At 46.0% G+C, this 26569-nt stretch overlaps 1 protein-coding gene across 1 annotated transcript; it reads left to right on the forward strand.

The window, feature by feature from the left end:
• On the forward strand, positions 1 to 26569 carry wnt7bb (wingless-type MMTV integration site family, member 7Bb). Its single transcript, XM_068739389.1, has 4 exons — positions 1 to 83; positions 4788 to 5014; positions 21820 to 22091; positions 26090 to 26569. The coding sequence occupies exons 1-4, from the start codon at positions 1 to 3 to the stop codon at positions 26567 to 26569; spliced, it is 1062 nt and encodes a 353-aa protein (XP_068595490.1).

Below are 26569 nucleotides of genomic sequence, written 5' to 3' on the forward strand. Positions count from 1 at the left end.
ATGATCATCTTCTCGTCGCGCAGCGTGCTGCTGTCGGTCTATTATCCTCAGATCTTCCTGATCCTGACGAGCGGCAGCTACCTGTAAGTTTCAGCCAATTAGCTGGCGCCTTCATTAACTTAAGCGCGCGCTCATCCTCAGCGCTCTGGCTCGGCGTCCTGCCGGCCGTCGGGCTTTAGCGCAGTCTTTCAAACAATTAAAGCTCTTCTCAGATGATTTTTTTTTTCTCCGGTTACGCGTCCCCTGATTGGAGGTTGATTTGAAGCGTTTTGCTCCGTAACTGAAGGAGTTTACTAGCCGCTAAGTTTTCCAGGATATTGTGAGTGCTTTCATTCCAGGATTTTTACGCACGCTTCTTAATATTGCACACGCGCAAAATCCCGGAGAGAATTCTCATCTGCGGACACACTCGCCGGGGAAAACGATCCACGTGGGAATAAATTAATTATAGGCGAGCCCGTTAATGTGCCGGCGCGCACCCGGGGAGGCTACAGCGATGACCTGCGAGAGAAAAACATTTCAGCCGCTACATGGATCCGTTTCGGCCACAGAGTGGCAGAGATGTTCAGGACAATTGGATGCTGAGTGTGTGGAGATGTTTGTCACAGCTGGTGAAATATTTCCTGCGTGTATTTCCTCACCTCTGTCTGTGGGTAATTTCGACGTTATCATCTGAAGTCGCGTTTTTTTTATTTGTATTTTTGGAACATCTACCTGCGCCGTGCGCGTAATTGACGCTGTAACGCGCCGCGGCTTTGAATTAAATGAGGAATTCTTGCTTTCTCTAAGCTTCCTAAACTCATTAGTCATCCCTGCTGCCTCCTCTGCTGCCCGGAGACCCCTCACCCGATGCTGAAATAGATGTGGTTTTTGCCTTTCTGTTAAAACAGGGCTACATTTAGTCATGAATTACACATTAAAATTACATACAATTGCTTATTTTTGATTATTTGTGTTGAGCGTTGGCCGCAAAATGAAGTTGAGTTGAGTTAAATATGGGTTGTAGATAACGCAGGGTGCGCGCGCACACTTTTTGGTGCGTTAAAGTGTCAAATGTGGAGGCAAACACATATTAGCAGCAATCAGAAGAATCTCATCCGGTTTTAAGATCACACTGGTCTAAACCAGCTGTGGCTGTTTTCTTTCATGGATTAAACACCTCCAGTGTAGCAGACTGGAGCTGCTTTTGTGAATGAGCAGCAGAAACTAGTACTCCACACTGAAATAACACAATTCCCTGCTATTGGAAAAAGAGGAACACTTTTGTGAGTGCATTCCTCGGTGGAAGATGCATGCCTGAGAGCTTAATAGTCTGTCAGTTGGGTTCAAAGTGTTCCGTGTGATGGAGTAGGTGGCTGTGAGCACACTGTAACGCCATGATGGAGGCTGTATGGCCAGACTCGCCTGGGATGGAGGCCGAGAGCTCCTCACCACTCACGCTGGCTCTGATTGGTCCTTTAATGTTCCCAGGACATTGTTTGAACCGTCACTCTGAGCTTGGCCGAGGCCTCCGCTCGCCTGGCTTTCATTGCGGGGTGTTTACGAGGAAGTCACAAAGTAATGCATTTATGAAGAAGGCTTGAGTCACCTCTGGTTCCAGGAGTGAAGCTGAAGGTGCGGAGGCTCTAATGCACACACAGATTTATATATGTATATATATATATATATAAAACAAATCTGAAGGGAAACATGAGAGTTTACTCGGATCAGCAAGGCTCTAAAAAACGCTATGTCACCTGTTGCTTAGCAATTAACAGCGCACTTTGATCAGCTCGGATCATTATTCTAATACTCGATAATCTGCAGATATTTGATGAAGCACCCAAATAGAGTGTTGTTGTAGTTCCTGCCGGCCGTCTAGCCGTGCCCGTGGTGAACCCGCCATACACACAGCACACGCTAAGCAAACAGAATTGCGTTTGTGCACTTTGATGATTTCAGGGATTTAAAAGCTTAGCTGTGGAATTCTCTGTTTGCTGTTGTGTGATGGTTTGGGTCGCTGGCTGGTAGACGGTGATTGTGGGAATAAGCAGCAGGTGAATAAGAAGAGGAATCCTGTTTGTCTGGGCTTTGAGACGCTACCCTGGAAAAATGAGAGGTATAAAACGATTGCATTTTTGTTGCATTCAGATCTTTTTAAGTACAACCCTCACTTCCTCCTCCGCCTGACCTTTCGGATGCTTTCAGACGGCGTGTCATTGTTGCCACGAACAGCCACAAATAAACTGCAGAGGGTCACGGAGGGTCAGAGGAGTTCAAGCCTATTTAAGGCAGAGTGTTCCCTGCAGACAGTGAATGCACCAGTTACAGCTTTTCATTTCTCTAAAAGACAGTTTAAATTTTTACATTTGTTGCAAAGCCAAATTCGCCATGTTCCTCGTTTACTTTAACTTCTTTTTATTGTTTTGGAAATGGTTTGACTAAAGTTTAAAGCATTGTAGCGAAGCTTGTGTTTAGCAGCTTTTTTAAATCACCAGCGTGCACTTTCTGTGTCATGCACTGTCTTCGCCTTCGTTCCCCTGGTTGCACCGGGACGTCCCAGAGAATGTGTGCAGCCCGGGAACAGATACTGCCGCCGTTGGGATTTATTACAAGTATTGGAAATTGAGATTTATGTTTTTTCTGCCTTTACGGAAAAAAACTTGAGCGACTGGCGGAAAGTGGACGTGATTGTCCGAGAGCGGTTTCCCATCAACGGTCGTGTCTTTGTCATTAGTCGGGGGTCTCCTGCTAAGGTCTCCCTGAATCCACAGAAACCTCCCTCGGTGTCTCTTCCCCTCACCCTCTCTCCCTTTTCACGCTGCCGTCATTTTTTTTATTTTTTATTTTTTTTGCTGACACACAGCTCGCTTGTGCTCGTTCGCCCCGTTTGTGGTGAAGACTCTCAGAGGTCGACGTCATCCTTCAAAGCTGGCGTTTGCCTCTGTGCTCATTTATGGCTGCCTGTCCCTGACATGTTTGAAAAGTGTGTATCTACATGGTTTGGAGGGCTATAAACAGAGTTCTGGAGAAAGTCGGTGCTTTCTTTAGCGCTAATCTGTTCTGGCTTCTTCAGCGGTTGAAAAAAGCCCTCTTGAACAGGAGTTTTGGTGGAATCACATGCAGCTATGGCGTACGATCAGGAGAGCCGAGAGACGCGTCGTTTACTGCTCCGCGATGAGCCTTAAAGAACCTTGCAGGATCTCACACCGACACATAAATATACACATCACAAGGAACAATATTTTGTGTGACGTTTGGTTAGCAAGTGAGCGAAATCACCGGACAAACACCAGGGTATACTCCAAAACCCACACCCACTGAAGGGGAAAACTATGCCCCATAATATGCAACCGAGCACAGCAGCACCGACAGCATGCTCGCTTTTTTTATGCTTCTTGAGCGACGGGGCCCAAAATGTAATGACGACTGATTCGCAGCATCTCCAGATGGGGTTTCCTGCTCCACAGCAGACGGCACCGTCACCTCGTTGAAGGGACAACGAAGGGTCGTTGCTGGTCATTGATCCATGGGGAGCGAAGGCCAGTCCGTGGCGATGGGTCCTACTGAAGAGCTGCTGTAGCACACTCTGCTGAAAGCATTAATGCTGGTTCTGATAGGAAGCTTGCTGCTGATCTTGACCCCTGTCCACCATGTAGTTGATTGGACCTGAACAAACAGGTCCAATCCATGGATCCACTTCACAACTTAGAGGAGTTGAAGGATCTGCTGCTCACGCCTTGGTGCTGGATGCCACAGCGCACCTACAGAGTTCTGGTTGAGCCCAGACCAAAGGGCTCAGGCCTGTCTTAGGCCTACATATTAGGCATATTAGGCTTTAATATTATGTCTGACCGGCACCCATCCATCTGTTCCTACTGATGCTAACATTGACACCTGTGAGCGATTTAGAGTCAGCGGCTTGACTAGCGTGCTTATTTTCGGACCGTGGGAGGAAGCCGGAGAAGAAACAGCACAGAACACGAGGTTCTGGACTTCAATGACCTTCTGGGTTGGGCCTTCGGTTGGGAAGCGGAGACGTCTACCGGTTCACCTGTTTGAGTCCCAGCTCAGAAAAAATGAGCAATATGTGCTGGTGGCTGGAGAGGAGCCAATCTACCTCCAGAGCACTGCTGAGGTGCCCTTGAGCAACGCACCATCCCCCCCCCCCCCCCCAACTGCTGCGGGTGGGGCGATCATGGCGGCGCCTTCATGCGATTCCCATTCCGCATGCTAGGGCGCCTGCATGTGTGTGTTTCAAGGGCCCCGTTGTACTAGAGTGTAAACATCATTTTGTTGTGTGCCTGCAGTGCAACAATGACAAAAATAAAGCTTTCTTCTTAAACGTCTTTACCACTGTACCGCCCATATGACATATAAACCCGTCTCATTAACCGCATCCGACCTATCACAGCCAGCAATGTGCTCAAAACACAAAGAACACAAAGAGCTAGCACAGCCACCATCAGGTGGAGTGCGGCGCTACGCTATACCCAGGAATAAATACTGAATCCCATTTCGCCGAGCCAACCATTCACGCCCTTCTGAGATGACAATCCGCATCTTGTTTTCTCTCTTTGGTGGCTTTTAGCTTTTCTCTGTGATCTTATGATGGATTGACTTTTATTTTTTCTGATCCATTAAATAGCAATACTTTCACACAGTGCAGCTTTCAGTCCCTTGAATGCATCAATCATTAGTCAAACTGAGTCCCACACTAGTGAGTCAGTCTGACCGTCCTCTGCAGGTTCTGACTGAATGAAGTGTGTGTATCGACCAATGAATGTGTGTTTCTCTTATTTTGGCAGGGCCTTGTCCTCGGTGGTGGCTCTGGGCGCCAACATCATCTGCAACAAGATTCCCGGGCTGGCACCTCGCCAGCGGGCTATCTGTCAGAGCCGGCCGGACGCCATCATTGTTGTGGGCGAAGGCGCCCAGATGGGCATCAATGAGTGTCAGTACCAGTTCCGGTACGGACGCTGGAACTGCTCGGCACTGGGCGAAAGGACGGTCTTCGGCCAGGAGCTGCGAGTAGGTCAGTCTGGGTTGTGTCGCTGAAGGGAACGGGAACAGCGTGTACTAATGTGGGTCTTTGTGCATCTTTGTGTGTCTTTGTGTTTGCGCTGTGAGAACCTTTTTGAGCTTGAGCTGTTGGAGAGACTTTAGCAAAGTGATGTCATCCCTGTCAGTAGCCACATGTTTAAACTTTAGCTTGCTGTAGAGTCAAATGGAGCAAAAATCGGTCTTGTTGTTTCTATTAATTATGCCGTGATGATTTAATCCAACCCTACAAGGACCTTTCTTGATTGCTGACAGATGAACTAATGAGCAGGCGGAGGTTTTGGATCCACAATCTTCCAGAACTCCTCAAAATGTCACGCCAAATTTAAGCTCAGCGGTGTGATTCATGTTCCACGATGCAGCCATCAAAGCTGTTATCTTGGCTAATGAACATTTCAGCGTGATCAAAAGGATGCACTGGAGTAAACTGTAGGAGACAGTGGTTTTATGAACCTTTACACTCAGGGTGCCTGTAAGTCTTTCTGCATTTCAGAGCGCTGACAGAAGTTCAATAGGTTTCTTAAAAATGACTACAGAGGACACACGTGTTGTCAGAACAATAAAAAGGCTTTTTTTAGGCTGGTGTCCGTGTCACAGGCCGGTCCAGTGGTTATGGTGGGTGACTCCCATCCGGATGACCAGAGTTTAAATCCTGTGCACGATGTCTATATTTAATAATTTCATGCAGTTTTCCTACTTTGATGGATTACATCTGACTTTTCTGTATTTGTCATTTTTTTCTCTCATGGTTTGTGGAAAAGTTGATCATGAGATTTAGAGATTGAGAGTATAATGAAGGGGGACAACAGTGAAAACGCTCTAGAACCAGGTGGTTGTTGTTTCGCTGACCTTAGTCCACTAAAGGTCAGTCATGAAGAGTTAGCATGGGCAGTCGGACGTGATTGGAAGTGAGAGGAAGTGTTTCTCCAACACCTACGGAATGTTGTCATTGGAGACCCACCACCCAACCAACCTACTGACCAACCAACCAATAATTCAACTGACCAACCAATCAACAAACTACCCAACCTAACAGCCAACCAACCATCAGATGTGAACTGAGCTAAACATGAACTGAAATGGAACCTTCGTTAATGAAAAAATGCACGCTCTATCGATATGGTGAATTAAAACCTGAGATATTAAAGCTTCATTTTACAAATTAGATTCCAAAAAGAAAAATCTCTGTGCAGGTGAAACCTCTGGGATCGGTCTGTGCTTCCTCTCTGGCCTGAATGATCATCATTCAATCACTCTCATACGCCAAGATTCAGATGAAGTCGTTATTGATCTGCAGCATTTGGCAAAAATGACATCAACACTTCTAAACAAAACAAAAATTACAAATGATAATTTTCTTGGATGTAAATATTTCTACTATTTAATTAATATATTACAGAGCCTACCACTTTAGTCAACCCATTTCAACCACCACAACAGTCTGTCTCCATGAGGAGAGATGGTTTAATTTCATTTAAAATAGATGTGAATTTATTAGGGAACAAGGAGGTAACAATCTGACATGATAGAAATTTTTGACAGAAGGAATGTTTACAGCTTGATGAAACCATCCGATTGTCTGCCTTTTAAAGAAACAGAGCAACAAGAGTCTGATAAAAGTTCCCCCGACTGAAACATGGCCCCAAACAAGCCAAACCCGAGCTGCACACACCAAACCCAAACCAGCAAGGCAGCGCCTTTGACCCACTGTTGTGTAACCGTTCCTGTTGGCTTCGCTCTCGAGGACTTCATGCAGATCTTAGCCGTTCTGTCTACAGCTGATGATCCGTTCTTCTGGTTTCTGTTTGAGGATGTTCTGCAGCGGGCCCTTTGGTTAGCGCTGCGAGGCTAAAGCTACGGAGCGTCTACGGAGAGCCCTAATGGGGAAAACGTATGGTTGAAAAATGATATCGAAAACGAGGAGACAACTAATGGTGTTATTGCAAAGAACGCTTGTCGAAACCAAAATAGATGGACACATCTGTTGTTAATCGGGGTAAAATTGGTTGTGTCCATGGCTGGCTCCTCGGCGCGTTCAGAGAAAGACGTTTAGCAGACAAACATTTACATTTACGATGCTTTTGTTCGAGGGATTCCGCATTCCACGGAACCCTCTGGTGCTGCCTTTGTTTCCCCGAGACTTTCATGTATTTCCTTTCATTTAGAAGATGCTTTGTTGCGTTACGTTGCGGTTGGGCTGTGCATTTAATCCAGCGGCTCTGTTAGCAATCACTGCTCTTAAGGAGCAGCTGAACTAGCTCCAAAAGCATTTTTCTGTCTTTGTTGTGAATGTGACACTTTCTTTTGTAACGGAGCTAATGTTTTCTATCCCTTCCCCCCTTCTTCATGGTGCAGCATGTTTGAACAGGGTTTTGCAGATATTTTGCAGGATTAAATCAATCTCACTAACTGTGCATGCTCTCCGTCCCGTCATGGCGTCATCTGAAGCTCGTATCAGTCATCGTCCTTATTGCCTTCTCGGGGTAAATTGCGGATCAATTCAACGGTTTGTGTCCTGGTCCTGAACCCGTCACCTTTGAGCTCTCTGACTCTGCTCGTCATTTATGTCCCAGTAACGATGCTACTTGTCGTCCTTCTCAATAAAATGTTCCGTTGACATCTTGAGAACTAATGCGCAACTTTGTGACACGTCCACAATGATGACAAGGAACATAATCAGATTTTTAGTTTTACTCTTAAAATGTTCCAAATCTGCTTCTTCCATGTAATAGTTGTGTCACATGTGCAGAAATAAATGCACCAAAGACACACAAGGTTGCATCTTACCAATTACCAAAATGTCTCAACTACATTTGAGGATCAGAAAAAAAAAATTCAATCTCAGCAGCTCTGCTGAACAAACAAATAACAGCTTTAAAGTGATTTAATCCACTAGAAGGAGCTGATATTCAGACTTTTTTTCCTTTTATTTTTTTTTTATTGCTTGTAAAATTGAATGATAAACATTTATTATTTGGGAGGAAAATTCCCATGTTGCTTATTTGACAAAATTTCCAAAGTAATAAGTCATTTAAATGATCATTATTTGATTAAGAAGTAGCAACTACTTAACGGTCAAGTTAAGTCCCCAAAAATTACACTTGAGTGTAATTTTTGGACGCAAAGTTATTTTTTTTTCCTTTCTGCAAATGTGGCTCCAGATATCTTTGACTATTGCCCCCCCTCCGACTCCCACACAAATGGCGACCATGTTGCGTCGCCTCTGACGCCGTTGGCGTGGTGAGTGGAAGCCGTGGCGGCGCAGCAGATGTTTGTTCGTCAGGTCATTAAACGGCTCTAAACAGAGGCTCGTGTGTGATCGGGATGTGGGTTCGCGGTTTGAAAGAGCAACGCCAGTTCTAAAGAGGTTCTGCTGCAAAGCCAGAAATACATTTACATTATAAATTTCTATCACTGGTGAGCGACAGATCAAAAAAAAGAACACGCCGCCATTAATACACAAACACTGGCCCGCATCAGCCGTGTCATGATTTCAGCTCTAAATCAAAAGCAGCCTGAAATGAACTCATTTCGATAAAACAGAATCAAAGAGTTTTCTTCTCTCCTTCCTCTCGACCCGTTTCTGCCTGATGAGTGATAATCTGGTGGATTTCTGTGTTTGTGGGTGTTTTCTCCAGGAGCCGCTGGTTCTGGCGGATCAGCGGTGCCGTGCATTTGATTTGGTTTTGGGTCGTCTTTCGTTTCGCGGTGGCGTTCTGGCTCTGGCTCAACTGTTTGGGAGAAGCTTTAATTGATTTAATGCACCTACTGAAAACTGACTTGAGTTGCGGTCGGATTTTAGAGTGCTGGTTTTGCTGATGTGTATTTAATTACTGCGGGAGATTTGCTTGACTGTTCTGTAAAAAAATCTTATGCAGCCATTTTCTTTATATTTATAATATCGTTCATATTATTTCTCTGGACGGGATCGCAAAGACCGAAGAATTTTAGAATGATGGTCGTGAGGACGTTGAAACCAGCGATAAGACATATTTTAATGCTGGACAAGCTGTCAGCGGCGAAAATGAAAATGAAAGATGAGTTCAAATCAAATGTTTTATTGATCATCTGTGGTTTAAGTGAGATGAAGAGTGAATTCAGTGGGGCATTAGAAACAGAAAATGAAGGGAGGACTCCGCTCTTCACCGGTCCCTGCTTCGTTCTGGAAGCGTCATGGCTTCGTGAAACGTTTGTTCAGCTTCACCTTGGAGAGTGAGTTGTAAATGCTGTTGTTTACAGACACCTGGAGGTAACCGTGGCTACTGTGCTCAATTTGGTCAGGAGACAAAGATGAATTTTTCCCAAGATTTGATGTGAGCTGATGGATGAGCCGATCTAATCCGCATCCTACTGGAAAAGGAGGAAGCTGCGTTCCTGACAGGCACCTGGACTGGCTACTAATTGTTACCAAGCGCTGCATCCTTGATTTTAAGCAAATGTTTGCCAAACCCAAACCCTCATGTTGTGGGTCTGTACAGTAGATTCTCTACAGTCACATATATAGAAGCGCTCATGTGTCTGTTTCTTCTGATGTCTCCTATTCAGGCATCAAGGATGAACCTGCACTCAGTTTGTCCTTTGGAGGGTGACTAAAATGTCAAACGGAGAAAAACACTGTAAAAAATAAATAAAGTGGAATTAATTCAGGGGGCGGACATTCCCATGTCGTCAGGTGGATCTGAACCCGGGGCCGTCCAGCTTCCGGACGCCTCGCTTCCTCCTTGACTAGCTTGACTAGCTTGCATGTGAGGTTGGCATCCACCATGAGATGCAGGTGTGTGATTGGCTGCTGCGGGATCGGGTTCCCCGGCGGATGGGGAGGCAGCCGGTTGGGATCTGACAGTGCTCCTTCAGTTTAGCAGGTCACCGTGGGAGACCACAGACACCACAGCTACTGCCGAACTCCACCACCAGTTAGACGCAGGAAAAATGGGCAATCTGGAGTTTTCCTGCCATCGGCTCACACACGTCTCACAGCCGTGATAGTCTCCAGCCTTTTTTTTTTTTTTACTCATGATTGACGACCATGTTTTCTGACCATGTCTGTAAGTATTATGGAATTCTTTAGCATGGCACATGAAATCATGGAATACACCCCTGCAACAAAATGTTCCAATCCCTTCTCCGAATCTGCAAATTCCCACATCATCATCATAATCAAGTCGAGGGGAAAAGCTATTCCCGTTCAACTCCCATTTACGTTTTTTTTTTCATTCAAATCCCTCAAATTATGAACACTAACCCCCCCCCCCGCCCCCCTCTGCTCTGTGATCCAGCCTTAGTTTTGGACTGGAAGGAGGACATGTCTGCATTTTCTTTTCTTTTTTCAAGAGCTAAAGATCAGCCGACCGCAAGTCTAATGCATTCTCTCTGTGCTGCCGGCTTCTTGGAGGCGGCCGCTGCCTTCTGGAGCCGCTCCATGCTATTACATTTGCTTTCCAAGAGTGCACACACATTAATAGTTGACTTATTGAGCATTTACAGAGTCTAAGATAGCTTCATTCAGCGAGAGGTGATTCAGTTTCAAAGGCCGGTCATTCGATATTTATTTTGTTCTTCTACTGTCAACAGAAAAGCGTTTTCTGTTCAGGAGCTGGCTTCTCCTGGCTCCGCCGCCGGGAAGGCTCGAGGCTTCGGATTGATGGAAAAATGAAAGCACCCCCCCTCCCCCCGCTGTTCTTGTTGCCGCTCTGTCCCTCAACAGTGTCTCTGTTTTGCAAAGAGCTCCCTTATTATGCTCAAACTGACAAATTGGAGAACAACACCATAAACTCCCAGTGAGATTCGAAACTGGCAATCTAAGCGTGCCTCTGTTTCCTCTGCAGAAGCAGATTCAGCCGTCCTCCTGCGGCGCTGGCACCGGCTGGCACCTTCAGCCCGGAGAAATGTGGAATGACTTATCCTGCGCTAACAGAAGTGGCTGTTATTGAGTGGTGCAAATCCATCAGCGAGTCGGTAGGAAGGTTTCGGGAGAGCAACGTCAAAATGTGGCCAATCCTCAAGTCAAAACACTCGCTCGGGTTTCTGCGTGAATCATTCGATTTTAAATGTTTCCTTCCCGACTGATCCCACAGCTGTGATTTTCTGATGCCGTTTCATCGTGCACATTTAAGCGTGTTCTGAAGTGCGTCCGGCGCCCCGCGTGGTTCCCGCTACGCATCTCTTTCAGACAGCGATCTTTGCCCCGCGCCTCAACTTTAACACACATGAAGTATGAAATCAGAGCAGCCTTTATCCCGTTTCACAACTGCTGATTCAGATCGGAATAAATCCGTGGACATTTTGTCCTCGTTCTTTGATGACCTGTTTGACTGCATGGAGCCCTCCTCTTATCTTGAAATGCCTTTCACACCTCACATCTCTGTTCACACTGAAAACTGTTCCATCATGAAAACGGACACCTTTCAAAGGCCGGCGGCGGCCTCTCGTCACAAGCGCCCTTGCTTTGGTTCCTCTCTGTTTGCCTTTCGAGCTGCAAGGATTCATTTATCTAGCTTAGCCTGGACTGCAGGACATTGCTGGATTGTTGCTCGTGTTGCTGCTGTCGCTCTGTGACCTACATTATACCTCTCCCCCTTCCTCTTCCTCTTGTTTCTGTCCCTCTACCTCCTTGGCTTCAGATAGGCAGTGCGATGTCGCCCGTAGCCCTGACTAGAAACACACACTAGGACACAAATGTACAAGGTACAGGCTAAAGGGATGCAGGGGAATAGTTGCTATGGTGACACCTCTGACTGGTGTCTCTCAGAGTTTAAAGGTCGCCACCGTGAGCTTTGGCTTCGTGGCTGGTGTTTTACACAGGCTCGTGTGTCCAACGGGTCACGTATGCCACCCCGACTGGAGCAGATGAAAGATGTCTGAGAGCTACATCAAGAGGGGAGGGGGGAAATCTGCATCCAGAAATTGTTGTTTATGACCAGTCTGTTTGTTTTGTTTGTGTGTTAGTAGGGTGGGAAAAAACTGCTGGATGGATCTCAATGAAAAAAAATCTGAAAATGGTTCTTGGTCTAACTTAGAGCCCATTAAATTTTGAGAGCGATCCAGTTACCCGTCTGGATACAAAAACAAAAAAACACCAAAAAATACAACAGGTTTTTCCAGGCCCCCATCTTTACAGATCCATCCAGTGGTTTTTTTTGTTTTTGTTATCCTGTTAACAATCAGACAAACGAAACTTAACGAAAACATAAACCTTCCTCTAAAGACGTATCTCTTACTTTACTCTCATATCTAATATTATAACTGTTTAACGGGATAAAATATACGAGTCTACCTAATTTGGAATCATGTTGAATTCTCTGAAACAACAACGATGGTTGTCATGGTTACCGGCTAGGATCCTATCTATAAATTCTTCTGCCCTCTGGTGCCCCCGCTGGACTGAAGAGAACAGCACAGGAGCAGATTATAAATGCATTGGCGGCGATCCGTCTCCTTCTCGGAATCAGTTGATGGTCATTTGTGGTGAAATCATATCCCCCCAGAATGTGAGTACAGCATCCCAGTCCAAGCTAAGCTAATAATGGACGGACGAGAAAACCGATTCCAATGACTGTGTGGTTCCGTCCGTGCTTTGTTTCCATATTTTGACAAAGTCAAAGGAAATGCAAGTTGAAATATTCATTTCGACCAGCGGACATTCTTTTGAATCACGTGGCGCCTTCTTAGACACTCATTTAAATTGATTATCGGTGATTATAATGTTGAAAAGATAGATCTTTTTGATTTTTTTCTTCTCATCGAACTAGAAGGAATAACCTTTGAAATCTTGAAATCCGTATTTAGAATTCATTCATCCAAACTTATATTGTAGATCTAAACGAGCAGAACTCACTGTTTAAAAAAACAATTACATTCAGTGTGACATAAACTTGGACTCGGCATGCCATGAACACAAACATGTCCATTTTGACATTTTCAAAAAAGAATTCAACCAAAAAAACGTTCAAATAAAACAAAGAAAAACCCTCAAATGGTTCCTTTTCACAGGATGTATCAGTATTACAGTACTTTACAGTAAAATACATAAACAAAGTACGACATCTGTCAAAAAGTTCAAATATACAAATGTTCTCGTATACGCTAACAGGTGAAGACAGAAAGTTTAACACTGTTGGAGGTAAAAAAAAATAAAACGAAAAAGAAAGAAAAGGGCAAATAAAGAAGCTTCTGGAGTCACACGCTGATAAGTGGAGCGAGATGACGAGTCCAACGCATCTTAAAGTCAGAACAGCGTCTTCACAAAGTCACGTCAGCAGACAAAACACAAATGTCATTGGATGCCCTGACGCCGGTGAACTCCCCCAGAATGATGCGTGCGTTGTGCTACGGTGGAGGATAGAAGGCCTATTTTTCAGCCCATCATCATGTGGGCAGCCGTAATCCTCCCAGTCCTCCTCTCTGGGTTCAGTGTGTCTGTCAGACTGTGTGTGGAGCTGGGTCCCTCTCCTCATCCTGCCGACGTGGCCCCGACGTGGCCCCGGGCCCTCGCCCTCAGGCCCCCCTGTATGCATCGCTGGCCCCTCCTACCCCCCCCCCCCCCCCCGCGGTGATGCGTTATCGGTGGGATCTGCGTCTGTCTGTGTCGGCCAGCGCCGCTAGACGCAGGAGGAAACAGGATGCGAGAGGATCAGCTGTAATCTCACAGTGAGCTTTGTTCCGCACAATCCCAGGCTGATCATGTATTCTCTACACGCAGGGCCGCCGCGCCAACAATCACACCGCTACCGGCCCGCTTAGGTGACGGTGCAAAGCGAGGTGAGAAGCGGGCTCGAGGAAGTGGATGCTGACCCAGAGGCGGTCATCCACTCACCTCCATGCTGATAGAAAGGAGGAGGAAGTTTCTTGCTCCACAAAACCTTTCTGGAGCTTCTCAGTAAAACTTTGTTGACTGAACAAAATGAAGACTTTCTTTTTTAACAGAAGTCCTTCAGAAGAGGTTTACATCCTTATTGATGTGCGATCCGGAGTGCCTCAGGTGGATCCAGTGTCAAATCAAGTGTGTTTCACGCCCATCATGTGCGGACCAACGTCCTGCACGCCAGCGGGAGTTCGTATTGGCCTCCTCGAGTGGCAGACGTGAGCGTGTTGAAGCTTGACTTCCTTCCTGGAATGGGGGTGAAGCTTTTAGGTTTTAAATCATGTAAATGTGGGATGTGGACACTTGCAGGACGACGTCCAAGCTGTGTGGACTGTTTTCGGTTTTTCTTTAAACTTGTGACAAAATTTTACACATTTAATTTTTATTTTTCAGGCACACTCAAATAGGAATACTGTACCTGCACACGGACTCATTTGCCAAAAAACCCAAAATATTGCGATGTTTCAGTGCTGGAACTTCAGGCACAAAATCCTTTCTACCATTTACTCTTCTTTAATGTTTAGTTGAATGCCATCACGCTGTTTTTCTGTGAAACATCCTCCAGCTCTGCATCTGCAGACGGGGTGAGTGGATAATGACTCAACGTAATTTCAGGGTGTACTGTCTCTTTAAGAGACTTGAGCTTTATTTGACAGTTTGATGGATGAAAATGAAAATGGGAACGTCAGGTCTGGAGGATCCTTTTGTATCGAGAGCAGAAACATGTCATCAGTGGCATATTTGACTCTCTGATTATAGTGATGATGATAATGATGATCTTCAGCGACACGCTGTGGGATTGACATGTAACTCTGGAAGGGATGTTTCCATTGAAGATGAAACAAGGTCGAATGGGATCGAAGTTGACGAACGTTCGCAGTAATCTCCCGGAGTGAACTTTATGATTACCGTGTAGCGCACCTTACGCTTCCAGATCCGAGCAGGTGAGGTCCCAGGTCGGCCTCATTACTAGGATGAAAGGCTGGGAAGAAGGATTTGTGCCTGTTTTAGCAAGTCTTGGTATTCAGAGTGCTTCACATCCACCTCAGGGAAATCAGGGAAGAAAAAGGATGCGACCCATTTTTCTTATGCCTGGGAGGCAGATTAGATTCCAGCAACATGAAATGCCCCCCCATAATTGTTTTAGCTGTTCTTTTCACAGCCTTTTTATGATATGAATCTAACTTGGGAGCGTCCAGCACCAAAGCATGTCACTCCTCCGGTTCCATGATGTGAATGCGCCGAGAATCCGGAGCCTAGTTCTGGTAAAACAATATTATTTTATTGTACAGGAACACGACTGTGCTAATTCCTCAAGCTGCAAACCTCACAGACCACAGCTTTGTCTATAATTTGCTGGGAGCATATGTTCATAGCAACGGTACATAAAGCGGAATGGAAAACAGTAGTAGAGTCAGTTCAGTGATTGGTATACAAAGCCAGGGGTTTTCCCCCCACTTGTTCCCCTTCCATGGGGCCCTGGACTCCCAGATCCACGGAGATGGTTTCCATTTTCTTTTTTGACTGACATGAGTTTATTAAGTATCCACAGGGTGGAAACGTGTTCTTTCTAACGGAGGATGCATCAACATATAATATCCAAAAAGATTTGTATTTGAGCAAGGCAGGACGATTCCTGGGAAGAAATAGAGTCAGAATGAGGAGAGACGAGTCTTTGAAAAAAGTCTGTTTGTCACATGACATGATCAAGTCTTTGATCTCAGTGTCCCTGAAGAGACAAAGAGCCAAAGAGTGAGATTCACCTTCTCCCCTGGAGTCCAGACGCTGGTGGTGGTGGCGGCTGATGACCCTGCAGAGACGGATGAAATGATGTACTCACTTCACAACTGCATTGCGTTCCGAAGACCCCGTCACTAAACAATTTAGTTGTTTAACAACTTGATCGTTATTTTGTGAGGTCGTATGTCCGTACTCACAATACAACCGTGCATTCCGCTATCCGTAACAGCAACTTTATTTCTACTATTCTACTACTATTTCAAGTATAAATTTCCAAAAGCCCGTTGTAACTCAGAGTCGACGTTAAACGAGTATGTGGTTAAGTCGGGACCAAACTGTAGAGCGTGAACCTTTGGTGGTGATGGGAAGACGGAGGTGAGCAAATCAAGCGCATGAGCGAGCCAAAGGAATGAGTTCTTGTTTAAAAAGACAGCAGCAAGATGATTGGTTGGCTATGAAGGTGTGCCGCTGTCTTATTGGATACAAGTGGCCGTTGACTTGTGGCGGTTCCACTCACAGCTCCACTCGTTTTTACGACGTGTTTTTACGACTGGACACTGGAAAGCGAGCGAATCGAGTTTCTGCCGTCTCCCCAACGATGTCTACCGGGAGGAAATGACCTCTTTCTGCTCCTCATTTACAGAATCATGACGCAGCATAATATACTTACGGTTATTTAACGGTTATTGGCTGACTTACGGACCAAGTCGGCTTACAAAACCCTCGGAGCCAATTGTGGGTCGTAAGTCGACGACCCCCCCCCCCCCCCCCCCACTATTTAAAGCCAGCTGGGCAGAGTAGATGAACTTTATTTATTGGTCCCCGTCCTCTTTGTGTGTTTAGTAGAATGATGGGATAAGAATCCTCTGACGCTTCGTCGCCACGACAACGGCTGGATGTAGAGTCAGAGACTTCGTCTGTGCATTTCTCCGCTTCCCCCCGAGCTCGACTTAGCTGCCTGGGGACTGAACCGTTTGTCACCAAACCACTCTGCGTTCCTTTTGGAAGTTCCTGTCAGTCATCGTCCCTCTAAGTGTAAGGACCGCCGGCCACCAGCAGGTGACACTTTCCCCTTTGTTCACTGTGGTGTCCTTTGTCCCTGACAGGATGTCCTCCTGCTTAATGGACACGAAGCTCCAAATCTCTGCTGTGTCGTTGTGTTGTTGTAATTTCTTATGCAATCCAATCCTCCTCTGTCCCCCGGGGTGCGAGTGCATGTCCGGGATGACGGTGGGGGGCTTTAAAAAGCTTTCCCCTTCACTGCTCCACCAGCAGGCCCATCATGTGAAGAGAGGCCATTCGGCTGCACTGCTGGGTGTGTGTGTGTGTGTGTGTGTTCCTCTGGTTAACTGCTGCTCCCCGTCTTCTTCTCTGCATTACTTGAGTCTTATCAGTGATGCTGTGTCCTGAGCAGCGATCAGCAGGTTCCTCACCAAAGATTGGCATGATGCTCTTGCTCACACCCGCGGTCCTGAATTGTGAGAACAGCTTCCCCCTATTTATTATGGTTTATTTCCCTTATTTATTTCTTATTTCCCTCATATAAATAAATAATACCGTGTCCGGTAAAGGAATCAGGGTCCTTTTGACGCGGCAGCTCGTCTTTGCTGCACCAGTGCCGCCTTTATAGCGCCGTCAGCTGTAAACCTCCTTTGCTGCGTCATGTGAAATGTGTCTAGCGGTGTGCCCGTCTCCGGCCCTAAACACAGATTGTCGTCTTAGCGGCGAGCCGCTACATCCAGAGACGTCTTTTTGTGTCCTGCTTTAACTGGTCAGAAGACATGACGGGCTTTGCAGAAAGGGCCTTTGTCCAAAAGCGGTGTGGTCAGTCCATGGTAAAGCCAAGATACACTGAGCCAGGAGCCGTGCTGGTTTTAGTCCCGGACACAGATGCCCCAGGATCTTTGTCCCGGTTCAGAACATCCCCTACCTGTTCGGAGCACACAGCCCATCGTCTGCTCTGCTTTCTTGGATAGTGGAGCAGACACTTGCCACTAAACTCCATTAGACATCTGGTTTAATATTCCCCCATTCTTCTCTCCTGGATGTTTCCAAGTTCATTGAGGTTTTTCTGGTCACTCCAATTTTCCACTGGCAGCTAGCGAGGCTATCCCAGGGTGGTTCCTCCTGGAGGGCTGTCAGGACTATGGGGCCAACCCTCTGTAGGGCTTTCTGCTGAGGCTGGGGTGCTTTTTTCCTCCCCCAGCATTTCATCAAGTGCTGCTCAGGAAAGCAGAGAGTAAAAAGGATGTTTCAGTCACAACAATGTGGTGAATTAAAAAAAAAAAAAGTGACGTTTTGGAGAAAAGTGTTTTATCCAAGAAGCACTTCTTACAGTTCAAATCCACCTTTATAGGTGGAGAAATGGATTTGATTTTTAGCTCCCCGTGTTGGTGATTGCAAGCATTGTCACATGTTATTGAAGTTGTTTTGGATGGAATAAGCAGGCGGGTGAATGAAGGCTTCATATAGATATTTATACAGCTTATGTTAAGCGCCAGGAATCTGATTGGTAAACCGTTCTCCGGTTGGATGCATAAAGAAAATAGAGCGTCTTGATGGCCACAGTTCCATTACATGACTTCTGGAGTTAGCTTTCATTAAGGCCAGGCAGAGCCTTGGCAGTGCCAGACTCACCGGGGGGTGACAACCAGTACAAGCTTCATCCTCATCCTCATCCTCATCATCATCATCATCATCATTTTCCCCATGACCAGCATAGCTCAGCGGGCCCAGAAAAGTAGGGAACCACCCTTTCTCTGGTAACGGCCTTCACCCTGTTTTAAACATTACTCTGACGCTCTGTTTGTGAGTCTATGTGCAAACATGCATACATGTGCGAGCACGTCAGCAAATGCATGCGTGTGAATGCGGGTGCGTCAGGGTGCTGGTCCTGCGTCCGTGCATGCGTCTGAGGCGGGGGCAGCTGAACGTTACCACAAGCCGCTCTGCTGCTAACCAGAGCGGCGAGTAGCTGTGAGTCAGTCCCCACCAGGCAAACCTGTGGCCGCCGCATTAACTCTGCAGCTCCGGTGCCAAGATAGGAAATTAACAGTGGCTTTGGGTGAAAACTTCTCTGAGAGTTCATAGACAAATTTAAGAGGTGCAAAAAAATCCCTCTGAAGCAAGAAGAGGAAATGAAATAAAAAGCAGCTGCACATGACTACATACAAGCACTTAACTCAGAAGAGCCTGAGAAGGAGACTCCAGCTAACGCTAGCAGCGTTGGCTCAGCCTGACTGCACCGTATCGCTAGTTCATAGTGTAAAACAAGCAACATTACAGTTGATTACCAAGGAGGTTATATGTTTGTCTGTCTGTTAGCAGGATTACATAAAATCTGCTGGATGGATCTTGATTAAATAAAATCTGAAGATGGGCCATGGTCTAATTTAGATCCCATTACATTTTGAGAGCGATCCGGATACCCGTCTGGATAAAAATAAAAATAAAAAATGATTTCCCCATTAACTTATAATGGAGGCTTAAAAAAAATCATATCTTGTAAAATATTAATTAAATTAATTCACGAAAAATCACAGTCATAAAGGGCTCTGATGACACTATCATGAAAAATGTCTTCTGGATCTGATCCAGAATGAAGACAGGATTAAAAACTCTATTTATGGATTCAAAAATCTGTTAAAAACACACATCAACTCTGATTAACGTTTACTTTTCATGGTTGTGTGTAAAGATACCAAGAACAATTTAGAACCTTTTGATGATGATCCAGATCAACATGTGGACGGTGTAGATCTAAGTAGGAGGGGAATGAGCTGCTTGGTGGAGGTCTACGTTGTCCAAATGCTTTTGTAGTGTTAACTAGTTCAGGCAGAATATTGCCAGCCATGTTGGATTCTTGACTGAAGTTTTGCTTCATCATTTCCACTTTATTGTGTAATATTGCTGCTACAGATGAAAGGTTCCCTCCAAAAGTTGTTGCTTCTGGTTGACATTTAGATGCGTTTGCAATACACACTAGTTCATTTGTTGCTGTCTTCATTTGGGGTTTCACAAGGTTCTCAGCCGGAGTTCCCTGTTTTCTGTGCGCTTTCGAGGTTTATTACAAAACTCCCGCCCTGTTCCGACAGGTCTGTTGGAAAATAAAGACTTATGGAAGTCAGTTTTCTGATTATTCAAAAGTCAAATAAAACTAATTAATTCTTGGATTGATGCAGACGGCTAGCGGAGGATCCATCGGGTTGAATTTGTACACAATCTTTTAACAAATAAGAAAAACAGACCAAGCAATTAGAAAAGAAGAGATGCAGGAGAAAGAAAACTCATAAACAATGTAGTCTTTGTTTACTTGTTATGTTTTCCCAAGGTTTCTTTTGTTTCACTCTGTGAACTGAACGAGAAGCGAACGGGAAGTACTTGTAGTCCATTTTTCAATTTACTTTCCTTATAATACTACAAAGATTAAGAATAGTTGCATACTTATTTCATGCTTATATCATTGCTTGTTCAAACTTACTGCCTCCAGTTGGAACTAGACTTTAGTACTGAGGTAGGAGACAGGAAAATAATTTGCATATTCATATTTAGTGGAACTTTGAATGAGAGAGAAGGAAAAGGTGCCATTTTAAGGATTGAAATGTGGTTATGATCTTTTTTCCAAAAGCCACGTCAGATGCACATCCGGGATTAATTTTCTTTTTTTTTTTTTTTTTTGGAGAATTTTGATGGGCTGAGGTTTTTTGCTCATGTGACTCGGCTGTGTCTCTGGAAGCTGCGGCAGAAACGATAAACCGTCGCTGCAGGGCACAAAGAAACGTTCCAGCTGGAGAGATTGGGATGATGGTGACCGAGTTCATTACACAACATGGATCAAAAGCATCCTGTGGTTTGTGTTCCTGCTGCTCAGCCCGGGCCGGAATACTGGGGGGGGGGGCTTCAGGTCTGAAGCCATTCGAGCAGGAAGAGGAGGAAGAGGAGGAAAACGAAAAGGCAGAGGAGGAAGGTGTTCAAAAGGATCGACCCTCTGGATCTTTATCAAAGCTACAGAGAACGTCTGTTTGATACGGTCTGAATGATTAGTCTTTAAAGTTACGAGCATTAATGATAATTAATCTTTAATGATTTTTAACCCTTTAAACCAAACGTTTTACTGTTTAACAGTAAATATGTTATTTGGTATTTAGATTCTATTCTAATATGACTTCTCCATCATCAGCGGCATCAACTCCACTCTGAATAAACTACAGCTGCAGTTTACTGATATTATTATGTTGTTGTGCCACAAACACGACGTGTCAACAGTAAAGACGCACAAATAAAATATGAAATATTATAGATATATAATATAAAACAATAGATGGAGTAGGAGTTCCCTGTTTTTGCCATACTTTCTTTTTTCTATTCAAGAAGCCACAAATAAGCTGTTGCTTATGCTGTGGATAAGCAGACAAACGATCACATGACCTCTGATTAAAGGGGAGGAAGTCGCAGTTAAATATGTGGTCTACTTTATATGAGGATATTAATCCTCCCACCCCTCACCGAAATGAATAGAAGAAAGTATTTCATTTTAGAAGGTAAAATTACAAACATGAGGAGGTTTTATTGGATTTTGTTTTTTACTCAGCAGTCCTTAAATAAAAGCCCGCCATCAGTACCAATCCTGTTGAGGTCTGCTGATCCGACTCAGGACCAGCCCTGCTGTCCCAGCGAGACAGCAGGGCTGCAGCACAAGGTGCACTCAGAGAGGAATTCAGCACTTTGGACAGCACCGCGACCAGCGCTCCCCACTCTGGGATTCCAGCACGCTCAAAGGCCGGGCCGAGGACTCTGCGGTCGGGAACTTGACCACAGTTCCACCAAAGGTGCAGGAGGAAAGCTGGAAAACTGGAAGCTTATCGAGACGATGTCCCGGAATGTGAGCAGGAAGCAGACGGTGGCGTCAGCATCGGCCCGATGAGGATCTGTTTGCTAAAGCTGCTCGTTAGACAAGTGCATTTTCATGGTCGTCTGATTCTGACATGTTCTCAGAGCTTTTCAGAGGAGAACCAGCTTCGTGCCCGTTGCATTGTGGGTCGTCAGTGTTGAACAGTGTTGTATATGCAGGTTATTCCTGCAGGTCGTTCTTCCCTGCTTCAGAGTCAGTGCTTAAGTGAAATAAAGGCTCATTTCCCATCCCAGGATTTTTTTTAACACAGATCTCTTTCCTCTTCCAGGCAGTCGGGAGGCGGCGTTCACCTACGCCATCACGGCGGCAGGCGTGGCCCATGCCATCACAGCAGCCTGCAGCCAAGGCAACCTGAGCCAGTGCGGCTGCGACCGGGAGAAGCAGGGGTATTACAACCAGGAGGAGGGCTGGAAGTGGGGCGGATGCTCGGCCGACATCAAATATGGGATCGAGTTCTCACGCCGCTTCGTGGATGCCCGTGAGATTAAAAAGACCCCACGGCGCCTGATGAACTTGCATAACAATGAGGCGGGGAGGAAGGTAAAGAGGCGTTTGAATCTCGGATGCTTTCCCGCGGGCGTTTCTGCTCCAGAGAATGAAATGAGACGGCACGATGACAGAAAGTAACCGAGTCAGTACGTTTAGCAGCAAAGACGGCGGCTCCGGTTCTGTCTGTGTTTGAGATGTTAGTGTTGAGATTTCCAATCTTCCATTCCAACACGAAAATGACCCAAAGAAGTTAGGAATAAGAGCCCAGATCTATCAAACATATCAGGAGTGATGGACGTGATGAAGCGAAGGAAAAGACGGCCAGACTGGTGAAACTCGGAGCCAAGCGATGATAAATCGGAAGCATCCTTTGGGAGAGTCGCTTTCCCTGGCGGAATGAACGTGCGACTGCGACCCGGACAGACGCACGTTCACCTCCAGGTCTGTGGCTCGTGTGTGATTTTGCAGGCGAGCAAAAAGATTAGGGCTAACGGTCACACAGTGGCGTGACAGAGGCCGGTGATTGGCCGCTTTGCTGATGGATTGATCGCCCGCTCAGCCTTTCAGCGGCGTGTTTTGCTTCAGCCAATTATTGACACGTCTTTCATTTCTGAGCAAGCGGGTCGGCAAAGTTCACCGTGGACGTTTGGCATTAGTCATCCCAGAAAAAAAGAAGGAGTGTGAGAGGTAAATAAATGGCTCTAATTAATAACCTGGTAGGGCCTGCGCCGCAGGCCCGGTGCGCCGGGCAGCAGGCTTGGTGTTGGCACCACCGCCGTTCTCCCACTGGTGCTCTGAAAAATGGGACATGCAGGGGATCGGATTTCCTCCTGGAGAGGAAAGGAAGCGAAAATCTGCCGCTGACAAGAGGAAGCTGTTCAGGATATAGAGGTCTTAAAGTTAGCTGCGTATGCTATTCACGCCTCGTCACTATTGATGCATTCAGGAGCCATCGGGAAAAAGGATACGACGATCGGTTTCATCGATTGTTATTATATTAAGACATAGTTTTTGAAAAGGAGATAATTTTGTTCTGTTGCTTTCAGTTGTTTTTGTGACTTTATGTGACCCATGAAATTAAAATGGCTCGTAGACGTTTGGCGTCTTTGGTTGGTTTGGTCGAGTGGATTTTAGTTTTAGGGCCAGTTCCTCTCTCCGAGCCTCGGAACCAGCGGTCTGGACTTCGGTTTCCTCCTGGTTGAGCTGGGATCTCTTTGATTCTTGGTGTTTTACTGCAGACATGCCGCTATGGTCAGAACACGCCGCTATTGTTCTCCGGGAGATTGTCTTTCCCTTCTGCTGGGCTGAAAAATACTTTCACACATCTTTTTTTCCCTGCCTGTGTCTGCATGCTTGTGTTAAAAAAAGGCTCAACACCCATATATTGAAAACAGCTAATAAAAATGGTTCTGGTTGGGCGGGGGGGACTCTAATCACAGCAGATTTTGTGACTGAACCGAAGGCAGGGGAACATCCAGAGAATCCCCGGACATCTTTCATCGTGCGTCCGGGTTACGTGTCTGACAAGAGATCCTTCGATGGGAATCTGGTCGCCTTGGACTAATCTGGAACAGATCGGAGGCTCTGATGGACACAGTCTAAGTAAATGTTTCCATGCATCTGTCAGACTCCCTGTGCCAGGCATTCCTTGTGGTTTTGGTGCTATACATTTTTGGAAATCCTCATTCCGAGTCAACACGCGAGGCGGGATTGATAGCTGACCCCGGCTTTTATGAAGCTCATGTTTTTTCAATCAAACTGGGGAAAGTGCGACCACATGAGTTCACGGACGGGACCGGCGGAGAAGTAGAATGGCTCTTGTGTACATTTTCGAATGTGTCTGATAGAAATGGTGACTTGTGTCGCCCGGCGAGGCGACGTGCCAGGAAAAAGCTGCACTGGAACAATGACCTGCCAGCCGAACTTGCGTCTCACACAACAATGATGCGTTCAAACAAGTCCCATTACAGGACTACTCCAGATGTGCTGGTGACCCCATCTGTAATATCCTCCGCTTCTTCGCCTTTGAGAACAGTGAGAAGAGGGGCAACGTTTTTTATTCTGAGGTTTTCAGTTTCTTGGGGTAAAGAGTTGATACTTAAATACTGACGACAGGGCGCAATATTTCCCATATGTCTCGGGATTAGGAGGGGACGAGAAGGCGTGCTCCTCAAAGAGAAGCCAAGTCCAAGTATGAGAATAACCTAAAAAAAATGGGCCATTATTGCGTCTGAAATGACTCTCTGACTAGAAGCATCTGAAAACTCGGCCCGCGTTCGAACGTGTGGCGACAGAGCGCTCGTCATTGTTTGAGCTGTCAAATAAATCTCCCGCCTGTCGTTCCGTGAGCTCGTCCCTTTCTTGTACTGCTTGTGCAACACATTTAATAACACGATAATCTGGATTCCAATTATCCCAGATGATTGATAGCTTTATGAGAGAAGTTATTAATTTAGTTGAGGGAAAGGGAGACAGAATTATAGGATGGAATATTACCAGTAAGTGCAATTTTCTCTTCTTCAGGACAAGCAGCCGCATGTCAGGGATCTAGGTAGCTTGGCACACAACACCGGGTTGCACAATGGAAAGAAAGTTATGCAAATATTGTTGTTGATGTATTTTATAGCATTAAAACGGAGGGACGTACGCACAGTTTTTAACAAGCAGATTCATATTTTCCCAGGAAATAATTATCCTGAGTCTGAATGTAAAAAGAAGCAGCATCATGTCGAGAAAGACATATTTCATCCATTTCCTGCAGCCCGGCTTGAGAGGACCCGAAGCCATCGCGGCTCCCAGGGGCGGCCCCCTGCCGTCAGAGGGCCAGGGGGTAAAAGAGATTAAATGGGCACCTGCTTTATGCAGCATGCAGGAGGAAGCAATCCTGAATCCCTGGGACTGCATTTGGAAATGAGCTCGTAGCTAAACCTGGTGAAAAACACAGTTTCACCCAAAAGTGGTGAAACTGTGTTGGGTTGGTTGTCATTTGTTTACAAGAGAACGGGGTTTTCGAGGACTGGAAATGCAAACTGCTTCAAAGCGTAATCTTTTGATCGCTGTGTGTAATCGTGGAAACGGGACCTCAGTCCTCCCCGGCGGGTCCAGCTGGGAAATGTTGCTCTAAAAGTCATCAATTCTTGGATACAGGAATCTGTCACTTTGCACTACTAGCAGCTAAAATTGAAGCACCTCTGGCATAAATGCAAAGCATGTACAGGAAGGGCCAAATGTGTCTGCCCTCACTTTCACGGCATAATTCAGATAAACATCTTGACATTTGGATGACGTGACATTCAGCACTCATTTCCATGCAGATGTTGGCACAGATCACGACATTCATGCAGCAGCTCAGGTCAGACCTGATTATTACTGAATGCAGGGACTGTTTACTGTCTTCTTCACTCAAAGGAATCCGGAATTATCCATCCGTGTTTACGGAGAACAGAAATAAATCCCTCTGCCGTCAACAGTCGTTGATCCGGTTGAGCGAAAGTAAAATCAGCTGTCGGCTGGCAACCATCTTTACGAGGGCACGCTGACGATGATCGCCAGACATCCTTCGTCACCTCCAGCACGGAGGCCGTGTTTTCACCTGTGTCTTTGGTTGGTTGGTTGGTTGGACTTTCAGAGCATCACACAAGAATTGCTGGAAGGATTTCCATGAAACCTGGAGGAAGGATGAAATTCAGGGCCAAGAGGGAACTGGTTATATTCCGGTGTGGCTCAGGATAAAGTGGCAGCTTTCTTTTAAATCTTCCTTAGAACTGTGAAACATTTTCACACTTCAGAGAAATCGACTGACCTGAAACTTGGTGTCTTCATCCCGCTCTAAACCCTGAATGTGTTCCAGATTAGGATAAAGGGCTGACGACTATTTTATCGTGACCAAGTTTGGACTAATTAAATTCAAATTGACGAACTGAAATTTATTTGAGAAAGCATTGTTCTTTTGTTCAAGACAGACATTTGGACTTTCTTTTGTTAATTTTTGAAATAAATTCCGGTTTCATGCAGTTTGACAGCCGTTTCATTTCTGTCTTGCCGTCCAGGTTCTGGAAGACAGGATGAAGCTGGAGTGTAAGTGTCACGGCGTCTCAGGCTCCTGCACCACCAAGACTTGTTGGACTACACTTCCCAAGTTCCGCGAGATCGGCTACATACTCAAGGACAAGTACAACGAGGCGGTGCACGTGGAGGTGGTCCGGGCTAGTCGGCTACGCCAGCCCACCCACCTCAAGGTGAAGCAGACTCAGGGCTACCGCAAGCCCATGGAGACGGACCTCGTCTACATCGAGAGGTCGCCCAACTACTGCGAGGAGGACGCCGCCACGGGGAGCGTGGGCACCCAGGGACGCCTGTGCAACCGCACCTCGGCGCATACAGACGGGTGCGACCTGATGTGCTGTGGGCGGGGCTACAACACACACCAGTACACCAAAGTTTGGCAGTGCAATTGCAAGTTCCAATGGTGCTGCTTCGTCAAGTGCAACACGTGCAGCGAGAGGACGGAGGTGTTTACCTGCAAATAG

The sequence above is a fragment of the Brachionichthys hirsutus genome, chromosome 5 (assembly GCF_040956055.1).
Source record: "Brachionichthys hirsutus isolate HB-005 chromosome 5, CSIRO-AGI_Bhir_v1, whole genome shotgun sequence".
Taxonomy (NCBI): Eukaryota; Metazoa; Chordata; class Actinopteri; order Lophiiformes; family Brachionichthyidae; genus Brachionichthys; species Brachionichthys hirsutus.